This window comes from Arachis stenosperma, chromosome 1 (assembly GCF_014773155.1).
Source record: "Arachis stenosperma cultivar V10309 chromosome 1, arast.V10309.gnm1.PFL2, whole genome shotgun sequence".
NCBI lineage: Eukaryota > Viridiplantae > Streptophyta > Magnoliopsida > Fabales > Fabaceae > Arachis > Arachis stenosperma.
This window is the reverse complement of record NC_080377.1, coordinates 12,691,669-12,702,281: the sequence shown is the minus strand read 5'-3', so window position 1 is coordinate 12,702,281 and position 10,613 is coordinate 12,691,669. Positions and strand designations below refer to the sequence as shown.

The 10,613-nt window shown below is 30.0% G+C and overlaps 1 protein-coding gene across 1 annotated transcript; it reads left to right on the top strand.

Moving 5' to 3' along the window:
- Positions 1 to 5,433: 5,433 nt before the first annotated feature.
- Positions 5,434 to 9,688, top strand: LOC130939789 (GDSL esterase/lipase At5g33370-like). Its single transcript, XM_057867867.1, has 5 exons — positions 5,434 to 5,737; positions 6,689 to 6,834; positions 7,431 to 7,676; positions 8,360 to 8,609; positions 9,355 to 9,688. Exons 1-5 carry the CDS (start codon positions 5,470 to 5,472, stop codon positions 9,594 to 9,596), a joined length of 1,152 nt encoding a protein of 383 aa, XP_057723850.1. The 5' UTR covers positions 5,434 to 5,469; the 3' UTR covers positions 9,597 to 9,688.
- Positions 9,689 to 10,613: the final 925 nt, after the last annotated feature.

The window sequence follows — 10,613 nt, the reverse complement described above, 5'->3', positions numbered from 1 at the left end:
TATTATACCTAAATATACTGGCAAACACCAAGATCACCAACCTCCTGAACGAGCTTGACATTGGCTAGACTTTGACAATACTCATCAGCCACCATGGTCAATGGGAAATGTTCACTCTACAGCGAGGTCAAATTCTCATCACCTCTATAACCATGAAGCACTCTCTGGTTTTCCGCAAAACGCTTCACCACCTCTAAATCAATATCCCTTCTGCCGAGCTTATCCTCGGCCAAGTTCACAGGTCTCTCCTTTTTCCCATCAACTCTTTTTCGTTTGAAGCTGACATTCTTAGCAGCCAACAGTTGGTCAACCTCACCACCTTTTTTGCCATAACATGACTACTCGAGCCCTGTTTCTCAACATTTTTGGCCCAAAAATATGCTCGCAGGCCACTTGAAGTCATCTTGGGAGCCTTCTCAACTAACAAAAACAAAAAAGAAGTCACACACCATATCAAACACATATATATAAAGACCCTTACAACCATTACCTATATATCCCACCAACGCATCTTTATCTGTCTCCAACTCAAGCAGTTCCATGACAGATAACAAGTCAGAAGAAGATATATGATTAACTAAAAACGCAACAACTATCTCATTTCTCTACTCCATTCTATCCATACCTAATATCTGCCTAGATCTCGAGACCCAAAATAAAGGAAATTTCTCCAAAAGACAATCGTCAACATACCAAGGAAACTCGTCATCAGCGACTAACCTTCACAAACATAGCTTTAAAACTCTTGTAGGAAGACCTATACAAACTAAAAATAATGCGACCAGGAGCACTGACCAAATTCAACCAACAACCTCTCTTAACCCTCTTACATTGGAACAACTCAAAAAAGACTTCCAACGACGGCTCAATTTCCAGGCAGTCCATCAAAATTTCGAAGGCTCTTACAAATGCCCAGGAATTAAGATGTAACTGCGATGGTGCACATTTAAGCTGCATTAACACCCCACGTTCAACCTCAGAAAAAGGAAATTTCACTCCCAGGTCCACAAAAACACAACTGTACATGAAGAAATGCTCGAACCCCTCACCACGGTCATATACACGATCAACGACACTACATGGCAAAAACCTAAGACTAATAATACCACTACCCTCTCTAACCCACGACGATACCGAGCCTAACTGAGACACGCTCTGCTCATCATCAAACACAGAAGAATACTTTCTGACCGACTCCGCCACCCAGGCAAAAGGGTCATTAGGGTCCCAGACCCAAACTTCCTCAACAATCTTATCTTTCTCATCAGCAACCTCTTTTTTCCCCTACCCCTAACAGCCGTCCCCACCATAACCCGTTTTTCTTTTTCCATCTCACAAACAAAGCAAATGCAGTAAAAAGAAACCAAGCAAAGAGTCACTAAGCTTTCTTACTCATCTTCAGCAAATACACAGATATTGTAAAAACCTAGAATAAACGTTCAAAGAGACAAGTAAAAACCACCCACTAGCCCACCACTCACACATTCAGCAAATCAACAATAAACCCCATCCGTCGATGAAAAAGGGCACATTACAAATCAATGGTTAATATCCATCACCGTTTCAATACCCAATAAGAATTAAATGCACCTATCTTTTCGAAAAAAACCTTCTCTCTCTTCCAAAACAAAACCTTTCGTATCCACATTAACCGCCAAAAACCATAAGTCAGCCCCTATATTTTTCAAAATGCGTGATAATCAAGTTGAGCTTGGGGGCTCCGACTATTTCTGATTCCGAACTATACTTCTGAAGTTCAACCTGTTATAACTCGATTCTTCAAAATAAGTCTAACTTGGGGGCTATGATCCATTACCACCAAAACCGACTGACTCAATAAAGTTCGGAATAAAAAAACCGCCGAAAGAGATAACTCCCATAAATCTCTCTAACCAAACCACCAAAATCCCAACTATCGGAGCACTAACAAAAGACTCCGTCAAATCAGCAACAAGGATACGAATAACAAACCTCAGAACAACTCAATATATACTGGTGAGCTACTAAGCCACAGGTACGCAAAACATTCAGTTTGACTCTGAATATATAATCTCACATTCTTACTTATTTGAGCATTGGAGTCCCTTTGCAGGTGCCTAACGTCCCCTCTCCAGTGAGCATATTTGCACAGCTATACCTCGGAGCGTCCAAATTTGCGCAGGAACAGATACTAAATTGATTTATTTTTAAATTAAAATTGTTAATTCTTAAACAAATAAGAAGATGAATAATACGGAAAAACAATGCAAGAATATAAGGCCAATGGCCACCCTGTGATGTCATAAACAAGAAGAAGATTCTGACGATCACATTTTGAATTTTGAAATTGCCGATATTGACAAAATATTGTTGTTGTAATAGTCGATAATAAATCACACACGTTTGGATATGTTTTTTGTGCAATTTTTTTAATTTGTATTATAAATAATTATCATCTTTACGATTGCAGCTTCAATTCAAAATAAGCCATGCATGCATATTAGTAAATAGAGGGACAGTCTAAAACCACTAAAAAGAAGGCATTATTTTGCGGGGATTTTATAATACGATCTATATATGTAATAATTTATTTATTAGCAATAAATTCTTAAAAAAAATTAGATTCATAATTAATTAATTCTTAGCATGTCAAATTAAAAGATACTAACAAAAAACTATATTTATATAAATAATTATATTTATAATATTAAAAATAATTATAGCACAGCACGAGCATTTAGATTTATAATAGATTTAAACAACAACGACAAAACCTTAAAAGAAAGTTAAAATAATTAAAATAAATCATATATGGAGTCTTGATTATTGATCATACAGCACTCAACAAGGAATGTTTGTATAGAATCGATGGCCGAAGCATCAAGAAAGAATCTGTGTAAAGTGAAAGTGACCTCTCTCTAATTATTGTAAAAAACAAGAAAGGAATTTTGTTAGTGCATTCATCATTATCTAGGATTCACCGTCACAAAATTAATTAACTAATTAATGATTATATATCCAGTTAACATACACAGCATCATTTCATTTTCGTTGGTGTTTATGACTACAAATTACAATCAAATTCTAACTGCAAACGGGACTCTATCTGTACTACAGCTAGCAATTAGTAATAATCAGAATAAATAAAATCCTATAGTCTCCTAGTTTGCATATATTTAAACCAACATAAATCTTATGCATATATAATAATAGGTGTTTAGTTTCTTTATTTTCGGTAAAGGTTTATTTTTGTCATATTTAAAAAGTAATTAAATATCACTAATATTCTTAACTTTTTATTTTATTTCATTTATCTATTATTTAAAAAAAAACAGTGATTCAATATTACTTTACTATTAGTTCTATAAAAAAGATTTACTAATGGAAGTGATGACACTTATGGTTATTGCGAAAAATATTGGATAACAAAAAAATTAATTAAAAACAGTTCGAACTTATCTTATTTAATATTTATTAGTTGTAATAATTAATAAATATTAAATAAGACAAATTTTAATTTTTTTTGTTTCTTTAGTTTTATCATAGTTATTATTACCTGCAGCAAACCTTTATTGATATTACTATTTTGAATCAATTTAAAAGATAGTTTTAAGAAAAAAAATTTTAAAAATAAAAAATAAAATAAAATTATATATAGGAGTAAGTATTGTTTTGGTCCCTAACGTTGAGGGTGAGAATCGAAATCGTCCATCATCTAATTTTCGATTTAAAATCTTCCTTAACGTTTTTTTCGTATTAAAATCGTCCTTTTTAATAAATTTTTTTTCTAAATGACAAAACTATCCTTCTTTTATAAATTGTTATTTTAAATAAAAAATATAAAATTAAAAAAAAAAGACACGAGGGGGAGGGGAGAAAGGAAAAGGACGCGGGGGTGGAGGGAAGGAAAAGGGGGAAGGGGAAGGGGGGAGAGGAGGGGGACGGCGCCGGCGCTCCTCACCGCTGCTCCTCTGCTGCTGCTCCTTACCGTTGCGTTCTTGCGTTCGCTCCGTCGTGCATGGCAGTGAACTTTCTGCAAGAACGCGAGGTATCCGACCTCTACCTTGGGAACGACCTCTGTCTTGGAAAACCACCGTTGAGGTCCCTCGCTCTCTGCTTCCTCCAAGATCGCACACGCCTTGGCTGCTCTCAACAACTCCGAAGACAACATCAGTGTCTGGACCTGCGATCATTGCAGCAAGAAGGAAGAAGAAGGAGAAGTAGAAGGAGGAGAGTGCTGCAGATGCGTTGGCAAAGTGTGCATGGTTGATGTTGTTTGCTTCCTTTCCACGGAAGACAACCTCTTGTCTCCCTCTCAAGCTCTGAAAGCTTCTCTTTCTGTTATTCTCACTCAACCTTTCTCTCTGCTTTTACTTGAAATGTTAGACCTCATATTTTTTTCGATTTTTTAAATCTGAAATTTTAACTCAATAGATAAAGTGAATTTAGATTTTAATTACTGAGACTTGTTTACTGAAAGCAATTAATTTGATTCTCCAAGGAGCACAGATCATAGCATCAACAAGAAAGAGTGGGGTGGGGGAAGGAAACGCGTTTTGGGGGTTGGGGGGAGGGGGAGCCGAAAGGAAACGTGAAGGGGGAGGGGAGGGAGAGGGGAAAGGGGAAAGGAAGAGGGGGAAGGGGGAGGGGGAGGGGGAGGGCGCGACTAAGCTTGGAGGGGGACCCGCCGACGCTGCTTCTTCCTCTGTGACTGTCTCTGCTTCTTCTTCTGCTTGAGCCTCTGCTTCTTCTTCTGTTTCTGTGACTGCTTCAGTTTCTGATTTTGATTTGTTTTTTTATTTTATTGTTGTTGTATGGTGATTTGGTTGTTGAGTTGAATTTCTGATTGTTTGATTTGTTGAAATGTTGTTTTTTTTTTGTGGTAGAGGTAACCGTGGTGGTGGTAGAGGCAAAAATGGTGGTGGTGATGAAAATAAGGTGCTCATAGTAGTGAAGGGCATTTATGTCCAAAAAAAGTTAAAAGAACGATTTTAATACGAAAAAAAACGTTAAGTACGATTTTAAATCGAAAATTAGATGAGGGACGCTTTCGATTCTCACCCTCAACGTTAGGGATCAAAACAATACTTACCCCTTATATATAAGATATTTAAGATATTATCATCTTTTTTCCCACTTCACATTAAATTATTCTTGTCCTCAAACATTTCAGACAAAAATAATATTTTATCTTAATTTTTTAATTAGAGGTTTTATATTTGAATTATAAAAATAGGAAAAAAATATTTATTAAAATAGTTGTATTTTTGTTATGAACTTCTATTAAATAAACTAAATTAGTCAAATTTTTTCTAATAAAATTCAAACTTCAGTGATTTCATCAAGATAAAAAAAATCATTTGCATATTTAATTTAATTAGTAATTTTGTCCACTTCTTGTCATTATATATATAACCATGCATCTCAACGTACCTATACACTTAATTAGTTTCACATTGCATTGCTATTCCTAATTTAATTTTTCCAACTATGGCCAAGAGATTGATGGTTATGTTGATTCTCCACCTAGCCATGGAAATTGGGCACTCTAGATTATTATTGGCTGAGGCTTATTACAACAATGAGCCACAAGTGCCTGCACTTTACATATTTGGGGACTCAACATTTGATGTTGGTACCAACAATTTCTTGAAAAATTCAACATCAAGGGCAGATATGAAATTTTATGGAATTGATTTTCCTAACTCAGAACCAACTGGCAGGTTTAGCAACGGTTTAAACACTGCTGATCGCCTTGGTATGTATACTATTCATCCCTAATTTATATATATATATATATATATATATATATATATATATATATATATATATATAGGTCACACCAATAATTATTTAATTTTATTTAATTTATTTATGTGTTATTTTTTTATAATTAATTTTTTTCTATTTTATTTTCTTTATCATTTTTATAACATGTATGCATTAAAATATGTGATTAAGATGTGAGAAATGACTATCTTGATAAATATTGTTTTCTTAAATATTTTGAGTTCGTTTAATAAAACTTAATTATTGTAAACTTAAGATTTTGTATAAAATCATTTGTATTAACTTTAAAAATGTGGTGTCATTGTTGGAATTAACATTACTTAAAATCATCATTTTGAGTAATTATTTACGATAGTTTAATAATTTCTTTCTTTAACTCTTTATGTTTTATTAGTGATTTCAGAATATTCTTTCTTATAATTTTAGTTACAATTCAACTGGTATTAAATTTTTATAATTATTATAACCATCATAATCATAATCATATGTATCATACACTACAGAAATATGATATATTGCAACAGTTCAAGATAAATTTTGCGACGATTTTAAACTGCTGTCAAAGAATTTAGTAATGTTTGGTAAAGCACCACACTCTAAGGTGTTTCCCAACGTAACCATCACTGCATAATCACTGCTAAATGTGTTTAATTATTTGTGATCATTGCTATTTTCTAAACAGGTTAAAAAAAATTGTGGTTATTTTGAACTAAAAAAGTACATATAATATATAGATAATACATTGTTATTACATTCCTTTTAATTAATCGATAATATAAAATTTTGTATAATTGATAGATAAAGTTTAAATTCTTTGATGAAACCATTGTTAAGTAGGCATTATTAATTATTCTTTGTACCATGCATATGCGAATTAATTAATTAATACAATAATATAATATGTCTTTTTGGTGATCAGCGATATTACTAGGGTTCCAGGAGAGTCCACTGCCGTATCTGTATCTTAAGAATAACACACAAATTTTCCAAAAAGAAATCCTTAAAGGCGTCAATTTTGCATCAGGTGGATCAGGGATTCTCAAAAAAACAGGAGAATTTCCCTATGTAAGTTCCCTTTACCTTCCCTTCCTTGTTCCTATCATGATTTTAATTTCTATCATCAATTTATATATATATATATTGTAATGTAGCATTACTCTTGTTTAATTTGTTTCCATTTTTTTTAAGAGACATTATTTTTGTGGTAAAATAAAGAATATACTCAAATTTTTATCGTATAAGTTTTGATATCTGTTGTGAATCATTTCTTTTAAAAATTTAACTTATTAAATAGAGAGAAACATGAATAATAATACTAATTTTGAGTTTAAGACATTTTGCATTGGTTAACTACCTAAATCTTTCTATCAATTTGAGTTCTCAAATTTTTAGAATATATAGAGAAAATTAAAATAGATCTATGACAAATTATTTTGTTGGGACATAAAGAAAAAGATCATTTTAAATGATCTTAATTGTTATTATTATATAATAAATATATATAGATTTGATAGATTTGACTAAACTATCATCTAACGACTCTCAACTATCAACTTTACATAAAGTTAATTGCACCTGAATTTTTTCACTTAATTTTATTTGAAAAAAAAAATACTATATAGTGATGAACTTGAAATTTCAAATTTATTTTGATGAAACAGCAAGAGGTTGTATCCATGCATGAGCAAATTAAACAATTCAAAAGCGTTTACAGTAAAATCTCAGAGTATCTAAATGAAAGCAGTGGAGCAGAGAAAAGAATTAACAAATCTATGTTCCTTATAAGTGTGGGAAGCAATGACATATTTGAGTTCTTTATTAATGCTACTGAGACAGGAGCAAATTTCACTGAGGTTGTGCCACAATTCATGTCCAATCTCATGGATACTTACCACTCCCATCTCCAGGTTTCCATCTACTCTTTCTTCTTTTTTTTCTTTTTCAAACTTATTTAATAAAGAAAAAAAATTCATTCACAAATTTTCTAAATATATAGGATGAAAATAAAATATTTAAAAATATAAATTAAATGTGATGAAAAAAATGTTTAAAATAATACTAATTAACAGGATATGTTAGAGATTTAACCATTATTCATATGTCTACTTCTAGTAAATTTAAACTCTTAAAAGAAGTAGTTTTGTTTTATTACATAGTATCAAAAATTTAATCCAAAAAAAATTCTTATATAATGAAATACATGTATTAAAAAAATAACTATCCACATGCCTCTTTCAATCAATTTAAATTAAAAAAATAATTTTAAAATATCAATACTGAACTATTATCCAAAATATTAATGGCAAAAATAGTACTTTATTTAATTTATTTTATATTATCAGATATATATAATTAAATCTTAAATAATTAGGAAAGAGATATATCAAATTATTAGAATTTTAGTATACTTATATTTTGGTATATCAAAATCTGAATTATTGAACTTTAATAATGTACTAAACTTTTAAAAAAAGAAGTTTAAAAGATGTAAATATAATTTACCCTAATTGAAATTTAGAAATAATTAATTAATTAATTAATTAATTAATAATTTATTTATTTTATTTTGCATGATTGTTATTGATAACAGGAACTAATAAGCCATGGAGCTAGAAAAGTTGGCATAGTGAGTGTTCCTCCAATAGGTTGTGTCCCAATAGTGCGTGGCACTTTTGGTGGAAACTGTTCGGATGGAATAAATGCAATTGCTCAATTGTTCCACTCATCACTGCATTCTATGGTCTCAAAATTAAGAATAGATTGCTCTGATTTGAAGTACTCCATTGCAAATGGTTATGACATTACTAATCTTACAATGATAGATGATCCTGCTCCTATTGGTAACCAATATAACCTTTTTTTTATTTAAACAGAAAAAATGATATGCGAAAGTTTTGGATGGTAAATATAATTAAAGTAGTTAATTAATTATTAACATTATAAAAAAATAATTGCATTTTATATTTTTTAAGTTAAAATTTACACATAATTATCTTAATATAAAATTAATATTTAAAATTGTAAGATGATTTGACATTATCTAACCGTTCTTGACTAATATGAAAATAATTGTATATGTAAATTTTTACCATTTTTCAAACCTTCAAAATATCGGAATCAATCCTTTGAACTTTTGAAAATATGCAAATCAGTACTTTCAGCTTTTTAAAATTATTTTCTTTAACCAAAATAAGTAGCATAAATCAAGCATTTCCTTAACATTTTTTTCAATAATAAAATTTTTTAAAAATCCTAAATTTTAATTAAAAAAATATTATTTTTTAGCAAAATATTGTTCTGTAACAATTATTCCAACCGTTTGTTAAAATTGCCACTAACTGTTTTTAGGATATTAGAGTTGTTTATGTTTCATTACTAACCATTTTGCATCGATTTAAATTAAAACGGCTGCTATTCAATCTCAAAACTGTTGTTATTTTTGGAATTTAATTTATCAATTTAAAAAAACTTAACAAAATATATATTTTTAAAAAGTGAAGGACTAAGTATATAAAGAAAAATATTTTATTTAAGTTTTTATTTGTGCTAATTAAAATGGCTCTCATTATTTTGTTTATGAATTAGGGTTGAATGATGTGAAAACAGCATGCTGTGGAAATGAAACTCTGACATTAACAATACCACCAAGTCCAATTGGAGTGCCATGCAGCCCTCAAGCAAGTGTGTGTGAAAACCGAGATGTGTTCTTGTTTTGGGATCAGTATCATCCAACTGAATATGCTTCTTCCATTGCTGCCCTTGCTTTCTTCACTGCTGGACCTGAATTCGTTTCTCCCTTCAATTTTAGCACACTTGCTCAATTTTAATAATATCCATTGCTTTTAGGTTTAATTATTTACTCGTCCTTAAAGTTTTATCAAATTTATAATTAGGTCTTAATATTTTTTTTTAATTGAGTCCAGACACTACTTTTAATTTTATAATTAAGTTTTTTTTTAGTGTAAAATATGTTAAAGTTAACTGAATATTTCTTCGCAAATTAAAGGTATTCATACTTAAAATCTTAATTAGATTTTTAACCGCTTATATTTTGAGAGAAATATTCTATTAATTTTAACGTTTTTAATATTAAAAGAACTTAATTACAAAATAAAAAAAGTGTAAAGACTCAATTAATATATATATATATATATATATATATATATATATATATATATATATAAAGACCTAATTAAAAATTTAATAAAATTATAAAGACAAAAAAATAATTAAATCTTACTTTTAAACTAAATGTCACTTTTAACTTTTTTTTATGTTAAAATCAATTAATGTATATATCTAAATACAATAGGTATATTTACTATTTAATAAGGTACATTATTGGATTTTCATATAACAAAAAAAGTTTAAAGTGACATGTTTTTTAAAATGAATAAAGTATAATTAAATCATACATGTACCATATTTTTGTATTTTTCACCGGTTATATTTTAGAAAACTATTATATATTCACATGTTGTACATGTATGTTATATAGTTAATAACATACACTGGATTTTCTCAAAAGAGAGAATCTTTATATCTTATTTAATAATAAATAAACTGCGAGTATAATAATATCTCATTATATAAATAATACAAACTACTCTAGATTCTATTATCATCTTACACCAATGCAAAAAATCAATAAAGCAATGGGATTTAAGAGAGACGTTTAGCGGCGGTTATTTCAGCGGTTAAATAAAATTGCCATTATCCATTTAGCCGCGTCCTATTTTCTGGCGTTTTATTAAACCGTCACAAAATATTTTGCAACAATTTAAAACCGTCATTAAACAATTCTAGAAACCGTCGTTAAGTGCCGTTTTTGTTGTAGTTAAGCT